At 43.7% G+C, this 13,118-nt stretch overlaps 3 protein-coding genes across 3 annotated transcripts; 1 reads left to right on the top strand and 2 right to left on the bottom strand.

Annotated features, from left to right (window-relative positions):
- Positions 1-1,948: 1,948 nt before the first annotated feature.
- K441DRAFT_665917 (DnaJ-domain-containing protein) lies at positions 1,949-3,840 on the bottom strand. Its single transcript, XM_067649571.1, has 5 exons — positions 3,815-3,840; positions 3,728-3,757; positions 3,622-3,680; positions 3,057-3,528; positions 1,949-2,932 (listed from the first exon to the last, which is right to left on the bottom strand). Coding segments are annotated over exons 1-5 (1,308 nt in total). The 5' UTR covers positions 3,816-3,840; the 3' UTR covers positions 1,949-2,186.
- Positions 3,841-4,063: 223 nt separating this feature from the next.
- K441DRAFT_665918 (glutamyl-tRNA synthetase) lies at positions 4,064-6,137 on the top strand. The gene is made up of 4 exons (XM_067649572.1): positions 4,064-4,366; positions 4,410-5,189; positions 5,241-5,407; positions 5,469-6,137. Exons 1-4 carry the CDS (start codon positions 4,070-4,072, stop codon positions 5,878-5,880), a joined length of 1,656 nt encoding a protein of 551 aa, XP_067500118.1. The 5' UTR covers positions 4,064-4,069; the 3' UTR covers positions 5,881-6,137.
- A 913-nt stretch (positions 6,138-7,050) lies between these two features.
- On the bottom strand, positions 7,051-8,348 carry K441DRAFT_689361 (uncharacterized protein; the record flags this gene model as incomplete). Its single annotated transcript, XM_067652286.1, has 4 exons — positions 7,051-7,616; positions 7,713-7,869; positions 7,906-7,957; positions 8,206-8,348. The coding sequence occupies 4 exons, from the start codon at positions 8,346-8,348 to the stop codon at positions 7,051-7,053; spliced, it is 918 nt and encodes a 305-aa protein (XP_067500119.1).
- Positions 8,349-13,118: the final 4,770 nt, after the last annotated feature.

The raw sequence follows: 13,118 nt of genomic DNA on the forward strand, positions 1-13,118 counted from the left end.
AATAGCAGAGATATACGAGAATATCTAGGTAAATAGGGTGCTAGAGGTTAAACCGTATGCATGCCCGCTATAGGTGGCTAAGCCTAATATAGTAATGTATAAGGACGAAGAGCATACTTAAGCTATTATTAAAGACTATAAGCCAGAGCAGGTTAATATATACATTAATGTATTAGTGCGCAATAGCAGGGCAGGAGTTAGCGTATATACTACGCCATCTAAAGCAACACTTTTAAAAATGGTGGCGGGCTCTAAGTAGGCCAACGCCTACCTAATAGAGCTTCTAGCAATCAGCAAGGCAGCCAACTAGCCATAGGACCCTACGTGCACGGCTGTTAACCAAGTAGGTTTTCTAATACCTGCTTTTAGTATAAGAATATTCTCCAACTTATAATTAGCGTTACTATTAGTATAGAGCTGGAGGGCTAGAGCCTGTTAAGAAATAGTTATAGAGATTTTAAAGAAGCTCTAGCTAAATAATATCACGCTATACTAGATTCCAGGCCATTTAGGATTTATAGGAAATAAGAAGGCTAACAAGCTTACCAAAGCAGCAATAAGACTAAAGAGCGAGAAGCCACTATAAAGAGACGGCCTCCCATAGTACCTTATAACGTAAGCCTTAAAAAAAGCTAAGATAATAATAGGACCGCTTCTATTAGGAAGATCTAATATAGGCAAGTTTATAAGGAAGATTAATACAGCACTCCACCTTAAAAAGGCTGTAGGATTATACCAGTAGCTAATTAGCTCTAAAGCTACCATCCTTATACAGCTACGGACCAGCAAGTCATTTCTAAAGGAATATCTCCACAAAATTAATATATTAGAGACGGCGTTATATAACTATAGGCTCACAGAATTAATATAGCACTTCTTCTTTTCTTATAGGAGGTGGATATAGCAGAGGTTTAAACTAAGAGAGCAGTATAGAGATCGATTTGGGGATCTATTATATATATTAGGAGGCTACTTACGCAGATAAGAAGGAGGCAGGAATATTAATGGCCCAATTAAGTACTAGAAGCTAGACATTAGCGTAGTTAAAGCTATAATTAAATTTGCAAAAAAGACTAGATATTTACACCTAAGTATATAAGATATAGAGAGTATAAAAGCCGACATTAATAAGCGAAGACTTTTAAGAATTCCTTCTCCAATTATCTAACCGAATATACCGTAAGCCTCCTCTATATATGCCTCTACTGGTACATCGCCGATTAAGAAGCGCATAACGCTAAAATAGCCCTGCAGATATAAGGCGTCAAAAACTACTTACCTAGGCTCGCCTCTAAACTCCAACTTTCTTCTAATAGTAACACATTACTTTTCTTTATTTTTTCCTTAGTTAAATATAGTATTAGGTAATAGATATATAGTTCTTATAGTTGGCTTCTAAACTGGAGCATGCATGTTAATAGCAGGAAGTATTTAGTTAGCGCTCTATAACGGCCCATACCCTAGATAGTGCATGGCCATAATAGAATATACATACATATATACATACATACGTACAAGCTTCCGGGAAAACCTCAAAGCTTAACCTGTTAGTTGCGCATTTGAGACATGAGGCTAGCGGATAACACAAGACCCATACAACCAACTCTAAGGAAGAGTTGCTCGGCGGCATCTCCAAGATATCGGGGTTTGTGAGATAACCGTACCTGATTTCAACCTGTGTGACAGGCTGTTCCTACATATTCTCTCTCCACTTCAATCTAGCCTTCTGCACTTAGCATTCCTTTAGGTGCCTTGACTAGTTTCTAGGCTCATGTTAGTGAGTATTGACAGCTGCAATCTTAGTGGTTCGCTGATACACCTCGGTGCTTTGATCCATTCTGGAGTTACGGTAGGCTTTAAAATCTAGTTGTGTGGATGTTGCCAGTTCCCTTTAGCAATTCACCCAGCGTGCGGTCTGGACGACCTACATCAATAATGATTGCAAACTGCAGGCTCAATTCGGAGGTACAGGTTTATAGACAATACCACTGTCATCCTAGTTTTGGAGATCATAATGCATTAAGGGGAAATATCCGCCCATCGCAGAGCGAAGCCGTAACCCGTCGAAGATCTACTAGTAAATACATCTCGAAGGCATACCTGCCATTGAGATCTAGAGTGCAATATCCCAAAACCCCTAACGCCGCCTTTATGTACTACGCATCTACACCTCGTAAGCTGTATTTTTACTGCGTCGCGCATTGCGGTCCGCCTTCCTCATCCTCATCCTCCCATTCTCCCCCACCCCTTGGGTCATCGCTGTCGGCTCCAAAGTCATCCAGTGTCACATCATATTCGATCTCAACTTCGTCCACAGTTTCTGGCTTGGCACTTTCGCTCCTTGCTCGGCCGGGCAGGGCACCCCTGATCCTTTTAACAGCTTCTTCATTCTTTATCCAGCCATCCTCCGGGAACTCAATGTTCACTGCTAGATACAGATCCCCCTTGACATCACTTTTCTTGATCGGCATACCTTCACCAACGACTTTAAGAACTTGTCCCGGCCTCAGCACTTTGCCCTTAGGCTGATGAACGTTTAACTGGATGCCTCTCCCGTCCAGGTGCGTCAAGACTACTCGGTTAAACCCTGTTAGGGCCTCCGCAAGCGTGATGTTCAGTTCGGCTTTTAGATCACCGCCTGCACGCTGGAATACATCATGCGGTGCCTCGACGAGCTCGAAAACAACGTCGCCCGGTTCCTGATCCGGAAGCTGATCCGCTTCGCCGGGTAAGACAATGCGCTCACCTTCTCTGGCTCCGCGAGGGATATATAACTCCAGCACCTTCTTGGTCTCAACGATGGTTTTGCCCTTGCACTTTTTGCAGCGGTCTTTTTCTTTAAAGAGAGACCCGGAACCAGAGCAGGTACTGCAAGTAACTGTCTCTTGGGTCACGAGGCCAGGGCCGACGTTGCGGAGGCGCGCTGTTGAGCCTGCATATTTGCGATGGACATGTTAGCGTGACACTCCTTTATTAATCTGACAGATTTGCAGGGGGTTGAGTGGATGGGGGAATTGGTGACAGGAACAAAGGCCTAGAATCGGATATGAACGTACCGGATCCACCACATACAGCGCATTGGTGCGGCTTCGCTTTCTCCTTCCCTCCACTTCCTTTGCACACAGTGCACACCACATTCTTCGTGTTCGAGAACCGTGTCGTCTTGCCCTTGTACAGCTCTTCCAGCGTGACTTGGTACTCCTGTACAACGTCCCTGCCCTTTCTTGGCTTCCTGCCCATCCCACCCGGCGTTCCCCCCATCCCAGGCATCCCGCCCATCCCCGGCATCCCGCCCATATTCATGCCGCCGAACATCTGCTGCAGTATATCGTCCAGGTCCACCTCGGCTCCCATACCTCCAGGACCCCCGCGGCTCGTGTCGAAGGCAGACATGCCGTGGGTGTTGTAGAGGTGGCGTTTCTCGTCATCGTAGAGGATTTCGTAGGCTTGCTTCGCGGCCTTGAAGCGGATTTCGGCCTCTGTGCGTTCGTGCTCGGCTACTTTATCCGGGTGATGAGAAAGGGCCGCCTGTGAACCGGAGTGTCAGATATGTGGTATGAGAAGGGCGGTGGCTAAAATTGGGTCTAAGAAGAAAAGGGATTTCTGTTCGAGAGGACGGACTTTATGGTAGGCTTTCTTGATTTCGGCCTTGCTGGCGCCGCTGGTGACGCCCAGGACCTCTTATCGCGTTAGTCTCCACGAGGAGTATTTGCCAGAATGGACCAACCATAGAGGTCCACCTCGACAATGTCGTTCACTAAATTGATATAGCGTGTTAGTGGTTATTACGCGAGGGTTGTTTGGGGTGTTTTACTTTTCTGTAACAAGAGATTAGGCTGTTAACTGTTGGTATTGGAGAGAGAACAAGAGAATTATGTACAAAGAAAATTAGGATGAGATTTAGGGTAGAGATAGGGGAATATATGGTAAGGAGAAGCAGCGACTGGTGAGGGAAAGTTTGATTGCTACGTCCAGAATAACCCGACAAGTTGATCCGTTGCCGGGCTTGGCATATAACAAAGCTGCAGCTCTCACGACATATCTTACAACTATTTATAAAGCGCGAAGAATGTCTGCTTTTCTCTTGTTTCGTGTCCAATTTGGCCGATATACTTGTAGGTCATGCCTTGCACGCCTCTCTAAAAATGCGAAACGATATTGCTCATCTGCTAGCTCTCAATCGCAACTTCGTCGCCCGAATCCTCTGAATAAATCGAAGCTTTCTCCGGGTCCTGCTAGGACGCGTTTTGCCCCTTCTCCGACAGGCTATCTTCACCTTGGATCTCTGCGTACTGCATTGTTTAATTATCTTCTCGCGAAACGGACAGGCGGCCAATTTTTACTACGAATAGAAGACACGGACAAGGTGGGTGGTCTAATTCTAACAGCACATAGGCTGACGGAAGAAGAAAAGAACAATACCAGATGCGGAGAAGAGACTCCTCCAAGATTTAAGATGGGCTGGCCTAGAGTGGGATGAGGGCCCCGAAGTGGGAGGTCCGTATGGGCCGTACAAACAATCTGAACGGACAGAAATGTACCACGAACATGCCGAAATATTACTCGAATCGGGCCGCGCATATCGATGTTTCTGTACAGCACGCCGTCTGAGCGAGCTTGCCGAGCAGAGAAGTAAACTAGGCTTACCTACCGACTACGATCGGACATGCGCAAATATTCCGAAGGAGGAATCAGATCATAGAGCAGCCCGAGGAGAGAAGCATGTTGTGCGACTACTTATTCCGGACGCTTACCCTCAGTTTGTCGACCTGATTTATGGCAATGTAGGGAGGACGCTGAAGCCTGGACGACGCGGAGACGAAGCGTACGAGGATCCGATTCTGCTGAAGACGGACGGGCTGCCTACATACCATCTTGCCAATGTGGTGGACGACCATCACATGAAAATTACTCATGTTATCCGGGGGACGGAATGGCTGCCTGCGACACCCAAACATCTTGCCATGTATGAAGCGTTCGGATGGACACCGCCAGAATTTGCGCATGTAGGCCTGTTGACGGACCAGGAGGGAAACAAACTCAGCAAGCGGAATTTCGATACGGATATCGCATCGTTTAGGGATAAGATGGGTATCTTTCCCGAGGCGTTGGCTAATTTCGTGGCTCTGCTCGGCTGGTCGCATGGATCCAGGTCCGATATTATAACTATGAATGATCTGATAAATAAGGTAAGTATCTACGTGCTGTTTCCCGGGTTTGAGCTTGACGCATTCATATAGTTCACAATGAAGTTCACTAAAGGCAACACAACTGTTACATTAGGAAAACTATGGTTTCTCCAAAATGAGCATGCTCGAATTCGTGCCAATGATGGTGGTAAGGGGTTTGACGAAATGGTCGACAAGGTTGTTGAGCTTGTCAACAGGAATAGTTCATTTGGGGATTAGTAAGATTGGAGACTCTGAACTCTTGTTTCATCCAGAGCGGCTAACTATCATCTTCTGCAGTGAAACTGTCCTTGGGGGGAGATCCCTGCGTGACTATGTTGCTAAAATCATTCGTGCCGACGCAAAGAATTACTCCACTGCTGAGGGCTTTGTCATGAGAAGTCACTTCTTCTTCACCCAACTAATCCATCCAACCTCGGTGACAGATGCCCCCGGCATACCACTCCTAGCGAAAGATTTGGCAGAAATTTCCGAGGCCGACTGGCAACCCGATCGATTGAAAGCGAAAATAAAAGAAATCGCTGCTGGTGCGCAAGGCGCGGAAAACCCTGCCAAGGAGCTGTACCATTACCTCCGTAAAGTCCTTGCGGATGGGAAAGATGGAGCTGGCGTCGCTGATATTATGACAATATTGGGCCGCAAGGAGTCGCTGCGGAGGCTAGGCGGAGACGTGTTAAGATCGAATGTATAAAAGCTGCCAAACATCATGCCACGTATACAGTTCCGAAGCATCCTTAGTCTTCACTGATCATGAAGCTAAGTCTTATCAGGTCAACCGCCGCCAGCCATGGGGCGTGGCGGCAGGCTCTACTCTGCAGAGGCTAGAGGTTACCAAGAGCATTTTGAAGGAAGCTCCGTCGGTTTCACTGTCGCCGAATAGCATCCGTCTGGCGCACTGCCTCTTCCGGTTTAGCGGGGCTCTTCCCTCGCTCCGTCGTTGATCCGGCCACCACCTCGTTGCTGGCCTCGATAAAGTCCGCTGCCCCCCTTTCTCTCCTGATCAATTCTTCTACACGCGTTCTCTCCTTCACCCTCACTTCACAGTCCCCCTGTCTCACGTACTCGTCTTACCTCTCATACTTTGCAACATCTGAAACTGCGCTCAATTTACAGAACTTATCGAGTCACTCTATCAACTGCTGCGACAAAACCGATGCCAAGATGCGCAAACAGTTGCTCCCTTCAATTATAGAGCATGAGAGAACTACAAGGTGAATGGGATGAAGAGTCATAAGAAGGGTGCGGAGAAATCTCCACAACGCGAGCTGTGTGTGCTTCGGATGAACGAATTTCCTGGTCCCAGGCCACCAAATGCGCGGTAATCTTTCTTGAAGTGATGTGCGAGTTGTGTCTTAGATCAGGACTGCGCTTGCCTTCTATCAAACCCATACCATGAGTATACCATCGAGAGTGCCATCTCGAAAATTATCATGAAGAGTGGTTCATACACATGAATAACTACCGAGATGCGATAGATGATTTTGAGAATCAGGTCACAATGCTTCTCATATCATTCCCCAGGCGGTAGAACGGATCCTTCAAAGAACTTCACGGTTCCTACCTGCCTACGAGGTATATTAGGCAGATATCTAGCATGCGTTCACGAACTGCCCATTTGGCCTTGAAAAATTTTGTAACCTGTTGATTGATCACACGGAGAGCGACAGAAATAGGTCTGATATAAGACCCGATGACGGCCTTTAAAAGAGTGATTGCGAGCTATAGAGTTGTGAATCTAGGCTGAAGGACATTAAGGAGCAGCGCTATTCTGTTGGACCTGTATATACCATAAAACCCTCCAAACTAACCATCCGACAACCTGAGCCTTTCTAATGCAGTGACGAAATGGTCCATTGTGACGTTAATGCCTATGCCCCTCCATAACAATACGACGCCAGTCATCACCATATTCACTCTCCCAAATATTTGCAATCTCCTTGGCTACTTCCTCGCTGACGTCTTTCCATTCCTCATTTACACGCTCCTCGTGCTGCGCTCGAGTTGTGATATCAAAACAGTGCCCTGCCCAGATTCCGCGGTGAATATTACGGTTGTATTTCCTACCATCGATGTTGACAGACGGATCTGAGGACCAGCAGATGCGCGATAAGACAACTTCGCCGAAGCCGATAACGTCGATATTAGGTCCATGGATATATTCGGGCCTTAGGGCAATAGCATCGGAACGGACGTACTCTCGCGTCTTTAGATTGCGCAGGATCCAAGGCTGATCCTTAGGGTAGAACTGTGAAAATTCTGGGTTTACTATTTTCCTTACTTCAGATCTATCAGAGCCGGACATCCGACAATACTGTTTGTAGTAGTTCTTTGATAAAAGTTGGGTAAATAACGTAGTCGGGAACTTAACACTGATTGTAGCATATACGTAGGCCCAGTTAGCGAGCGTCATTGGCCGTTCTTCCTCCTCTAGAAGCTCTTCCTCCTCTAGAAGCTCTTCCTCCTCTAGAATCTCTTCTTCCTCTAGAAGCCCTTCCTCTACTAGAAGCCGCCGTCGCAACTCACTTTCCTTATTTTCCATGGAACGTTCCTCGTCTTCCGTAAAGAGCCCTGGGGGGTGATCCCCAGCTTCAACATAATCGCCCACGCAGAGTATACGTTTACCCGCCCAAGGCCCCAGAAAGGACATAAAATATGTCTGAATATGTCTCCGGCCGATGCTCTAAAAGTACCGATTTGTGAGGCCAAGGCTGAGAACATCTGTGATGTCGAGCTTCTCGAAGATTAAGTAGTGCAGTTCGGCTGCGAGGCTAGAAAACTTAGGGGCATTTGCCTTGATCTGTCCCGGTTCAGAGACAGCATCGCCCCGCAACTTCTCTTTCTTCTTGCGTGGTTCTGTCGGCTGCTTGTCCAAACCATTAGCTCTCTTACGCTTTGTAGATTGGACATTAACGGGGAACGGATTCGTTCCCTGTTTCGCGCGTTCTTCCTTAAGATGGTGCGAATCCTGGCTTTAATGATCATCAGCAGCTATGTTAGAGACGATCTATGAACTCACGCCAAGATCACGGGCCGAACTGGCACAGCGAGCACCTCTACTATGGACCTGGGAGAACCACTAAAGAGGAACTCGCCGAGTTTCCCATAAGCAGGTAGCACTTCCTGTGCACTTGGACAGGCAATATAGAAAATTTGGCCCATTTCGTAAGCGGTAGAGAAAATGCGAGGGTAGAATTTGAGAACGGGCCGAAGTGATAATGACTGTGCCGCGGTTTTGGCGAGCTGCCAAGCTCGCATTGCATTGGCCGCAGCCACTTGGTGAGGTGCGTTTCAAAAGTCTTTGCCACCAAGCCAGGTTACCGCCAAGGCATAATAAGCGTTCCACCAAGTTTGTTTTTAACATAGTTGACCAGGAAGCGAGCCACCCCACACATACGTAGTACAGGTGATATTTGATCAATTTATAATAAAATCAACAACGAGCTTATATATATTCTAAATAGGCCAAATTAAAGCTTTTATACTACCATTTTGATCGCGATATCACTTAAATTAATTTGTCTACGTTTTTATGGTGATATAGACCCGTGCGCCGACCAACTACACAGGCGGTGTTACGGCTCGTACAAATGCTTCTGAACCGAAGCTTGTAGAATGCTGTATTACGAAGATACTAAGCTGAGGAGCAGAAGAAGGTTGAGGAAAGGACAGGTCTATATACACGAGCCAAGTCTCCAAGCGAGCCCCTGACTAGGCTGCATGTAGACGTCGCAGGGGCAGTGCCCCAGCGCCGTCACAGGCGGCTACCATATTCCTGACGTCCCTTTCCAGATTAACGACCTATTAATCCACTTATTTATAGGCTATGGATCACAATATATAAGAGAGGTAGGCCTAATCTTAATTATATTTACCGGGGTTTAGAACGGCTCTACTTAATATTGTTAGCGACTTAGTCAATCGAGGCATGAGCACGGTATGAGGGACGTGCAAGCCTGTACAATTGGATTGTCTATAAACAAGAATCTAAAGCTAGAGAAAGGAAAGGAGAAGAAGAGCAGCGCCGGTCGAAGTAGGGTTCTTTTATATGGTCCTCTAGTCACGTGACCGTAAAGTTCTGCCAAGTTCTGCCACTAAGTTCTGCCGTTTTCTGCCAGTGCCGTAATATTACCCCCCCCTCCGCAAAAGCCTGCCCTTAGGCTTTATATATCCGTATTATACCTATAGGGCGTTTTTATCTTTATGTTCTTCCGGTAGCCTATTATTTTTACTATACTAGCACTCTATCTACTTGTCTAGGTACTTTAGGGGTCCTAGTTTACTAGGGTAACGGTTATAGAATTCTTAAAGCTTATAGGGACTGCCAATAAAGTTCTATATAGGGTACTAAGTAGGATCTAGGTTATAGCCTTTCCAACTAACGCGGTACTTTAACGTTTTCCGTACTAGTTTATAGGCTAGTATTTCTTTAATTTCCTATTCGTTATCGCCACTGACTTAAATTGGTAGGGGAGGTTTGTTCTTTTATTTAGGTAATGGGTTATTTACGGCCTTCTGTAGCTTATCTAGTAAGAAAATAGGGTAAATCTTAATTAAATCTGGGAGCTTTACTTTATACGAGTTGCCTATTTTTTTAAGTACCGTATACGGCCCTATTATCTAATAGTTTAGCTTATAGTTAGGCCGTTCCGTTTTCTAGTTCTTTGTTATAACCTAAACTATATTACCTACGGTAAAGTTAGGCTCTTACCTATGCTTATTTGCCTATTATTGCATTAATTTTTAGGCCTTTTCTAAGTTCGTACGGGCTACCATCTAGGCTTCTTCTAAGCGCTTGGCGTACTGCTAGGCTTCCTTATAAGATAGTTTCTTACGTATAGTCTATGGTCCTTCTGGCCTATCCCAGTTAAAGCTTATTTAGGGTAAATACCCTATTTCTAGTTAGATAGGTACAAATCCTATAAAGTTATAGGGTAGGGTCGCCTGGGCGTAGTCTATAAGGGGTAGTAGTTTACCCTAGTTGTCCTAGAAGTAGTTAATAAAGGGCCGAAGTCTCTGGTCTAAGTATTAATTTATAATCTCTATCTAGCTATCTGTCTAGGGGTAGTACGCTATAGAAAGCTTTAGCCTAATCCCTAGGATTTAGGTAAACTTGTTCTAGAAAGCCAATATAAACTATAGTCTGCGGTCTAATATAATAGTATCTAGTAGTCCGTAAATTTGGTAGATATAATAGATGTATAGTCGGGCCGCCTCTTTAATATCGATATTCTTATAATAGGGGATTAAGAAAGGGCGCTTGCTAAAACGGTTAACTAAGATTATAACTATATTATAACTATTACGGTCTACTAGTAGTTTATAGAAGTCTATAGAGATATACTAGTACTAGGGGCGCTCTAGTATCGGGAGTGGCTTTAATAGTCCTGGGGTCTTATCTCGTGGGATTATAGACCTCTAGTAGTTGTTGCAGTTCCGTATATAACGGTTAATATCTATAACTATTCCGGGCTAGTAGTAACGGTTACTAATAATCTTATAGGTTTTATTTTTTCTGGGGTGGGCCGTAGAGACCTAGGTATGTGCTTTGGTAATAAGCTAGGTTTATAAGTTCTATTCTTCTACTACTACTAGCCGTTCCTAGTGCTTAAGCAGTCTATTTTCAAGGGACTATAGGCTAGTAATATCCTTTGCCTTTTTGCGGTACTCCTGTAGAGAAGGGTCCGTACGGTTTATTTATAGTAGTTTATTAATAAGGTTAAATTCCGTAGGGTTAATAGGATATATCTCGGCGCTCGAAGATTTAGTACTTAGTTCTTCCCGTATCTAAAGGTTAAGGTGCTCTAGTTATAGTAGCGTCTAGGTCCGTAATAAGATCTTTATAGCTATTTGGTTATTTAGGTCCTGTTTATACCTTATAAGAGCGTCTATATGGTTAGTAGCGCCGGGCCTATATATAATTAGAAAGTTAAACTAAGATAGGACATCCGCCTAGCGCGCCTACCATGCCGTAAGGGCTTTTGTTGTTATAAAATATTCTAAGGCCTTATAATTTAAAACCACTTAGATAGGTTTAGGAGTCCCTTCTAGCTATACTCGCTAATGCTAAAAGCTATAGATAATAGCCAATATTTCTTTATTATAAATTGGGTAGTTTAGCTTAGCATTTACTATAGTCTTTAAGTAGTAAGTAATAGGGTGCTATTCCCTGTCCGTCTGCTTCTAGGAATAAACGCTAATAATAATACTATCTAAGGCATCCGTTTCTAGTATTAAGGGCCGTTCTAGGTTAAAGTACGCGAGTAAAGGAGCGGAGACTAGCCATTTCTTAAGTTTATTAAAAGCCTGCCTATATACGGTATTAAAGTAGAAGGGCTAGTCCTTTATTATAAGGCGGCTAAGGGGCCGAGTAATCCTGCTATAGTTCTTAATAAAGCGTTAGTAGAAGTTATAGAAGCCTAGGAATAACTATATCCCTTTTATAATCCGTGGTGGTTCCTATTAATTAATTACAGCCGTCTTTTCTAGGTCTACCTCGATTCCGTCCGTACTAATAATAAACCTTAGGTACTTTATTTACTTTATACTAAACTCCAACTTTTTAATATTGGCCTAGAGGCCAGCCTTATAGAGCCGTTGTAGGACCTTATAGACGTGCTCCTTATATTTTAACTTATTTTTAGAGTAAATTATAATATTATCTAGGTAGGCTATATAGAAGTCGTTAAGGTAGTTAAAGAGTACATCGTTTATATATCGTTGGTACGTAGTAGGTCCGTTAATTAGTCTAAAGGGAAGTACTTTATATTTATATAATCTGTATTAAGTCCGAAATATAGTAAGGTCTATAGATCTAGGGTTTATCCTAATTCGGTAGAAGGCCTAGCGGATATTAAGCTTTATAAATACCTTAGCTCTATTTATTTAGGCTAGCGTCTTATCTAATAAGGGTAGCGGATAACGGTCTTTGCGGGTTATATTATTAAGCTTATAATAGTTAATATAGAAATAAAGTCCTCTATTTAGCTTTTTTATAAAGAAAATAGGGGAGACGAATGGGGCCTAACTAGGCTTAATAAACCCCTTTACTAGGTTATCTACAATATACTATTTAGTGGCCTATAATTCGGCAATAGATTATTTATAAAGGGGGGTATAGCTAAGGACATTTTTCTTATCTAGTTTAATCTTAATCTTATAGTTATATAGTCGGTAGGGTGGGAGCATATTAGATGCTGCCTTAGAGAATACGTCCTTAAACTCTTAGTACTAATAGGGTAGTTTCCGTTCTACTAGCTCCTTATCTATAAGCTTATCCTTCTCTTAGGCTAGGGTCTCTTTTTCTTTAATTATTTAATTAATTTTATATAAGCTAGTTATAAAGGTAACGGTATCCGGCTAAACTAAGTTCTAGTAGAATCCTATAGCGCTAATATAGCAGATATTAACTAGTGGGAGGTTTGTAGGTTTCTTTACAGATATCCGTTAGGCCGTATTTTGCGGTATAAGGTTTATAGTTTTCCTTAGCTCGCGTTCTATTTTCTATAAGTTATCCTTCTAGTTTATTAGTTTAGTATACCGTCTAATGTTCCTGGCCTTCTATTATGGCTGCGTAGGGCCTAGGTTCTCTACCGGGGACTTAGGTAGATCACTGTTGACTTCCTAAGTTTATAGTGCGGGTGGCGTAATATAGGTAGTCTAGGGGCGGTGTAGTATACGGATCCGTTACGGGTTAAGCTATATATCCTTCTTAAAGGCCCGGTCTCTACGTATAGTATCGGCCTAGTAGATAGTATTAATTTAGGGTTATACTAGGTTTTCTATTATAATGCTAATTTCTTTTATAAAAGAAGGGGTTAGGGGTATAGTTTTAGGCTAGATAAGCCGTCTGCTTTATATATTAAGCTATAAGCCTAAATAGGCTAGCCATTTCCTTTTTAAGATTATATTATAGCTTCTAAGGTCCGTAAT

Source organism: Cenococcum geophilum (genome assembly GCF_001692895.1).
Source record: "Cenococcum geophilum 1.58 unplaced genomic scaffold K441scaffold_46, whole genome shotgun sequence".
NCBI classification, from domain to species: domain Eukaryota; kingdom Fungi; phylum Ascomycota; class Dothideomycetes; order Gloniales; family Gloniaceae; genus Cenococcum; species Cenococcum geophilum.

Excerpts from the sequence above, each read along its gene's own strand:
- K441DRAFT_665917 (XM_067649571.1), bottom strand. Across the intron at positions 3,529-3,621 it reads TCAAGAAAGCCTACCATAAA|GCGGCCCTTTCTCATCACCC; the intron begins GTCCGTCCTCTC and ends TCCGGTTCACAG. Across the intron at positions 2,933-3,056 it reads CGCTGTATGTGGTGGATCCG|GCTCAACAGCGCGCCTCCGC; the intron begins GTACGTTCATAT and ends GCAAATATGCAG.
- K441DRAFT_665918 (XM_067649572.1), top strand. The coding sequence starts at position 4,070 with ATGTCTGCTTTTCTCTTGTTTCGTGTCCAATTTGGCCGATATACTTGT. Across the intron at positions 5,190-5,240 it reads TGAATGATCTGATAAATAAG|TTCACAATGAAGTTCACTAA; the intron begins GTAAGTATCTAC and ends GCATTCATATAG. Across the intron at positions 5,408-5,468 it reads AATAGTTCATTTGGGGATTA|TGAAACTGTCCTTGGGGGGA; the intron begins GTAAGATTGGAG and ends CATCTTCTGCAG.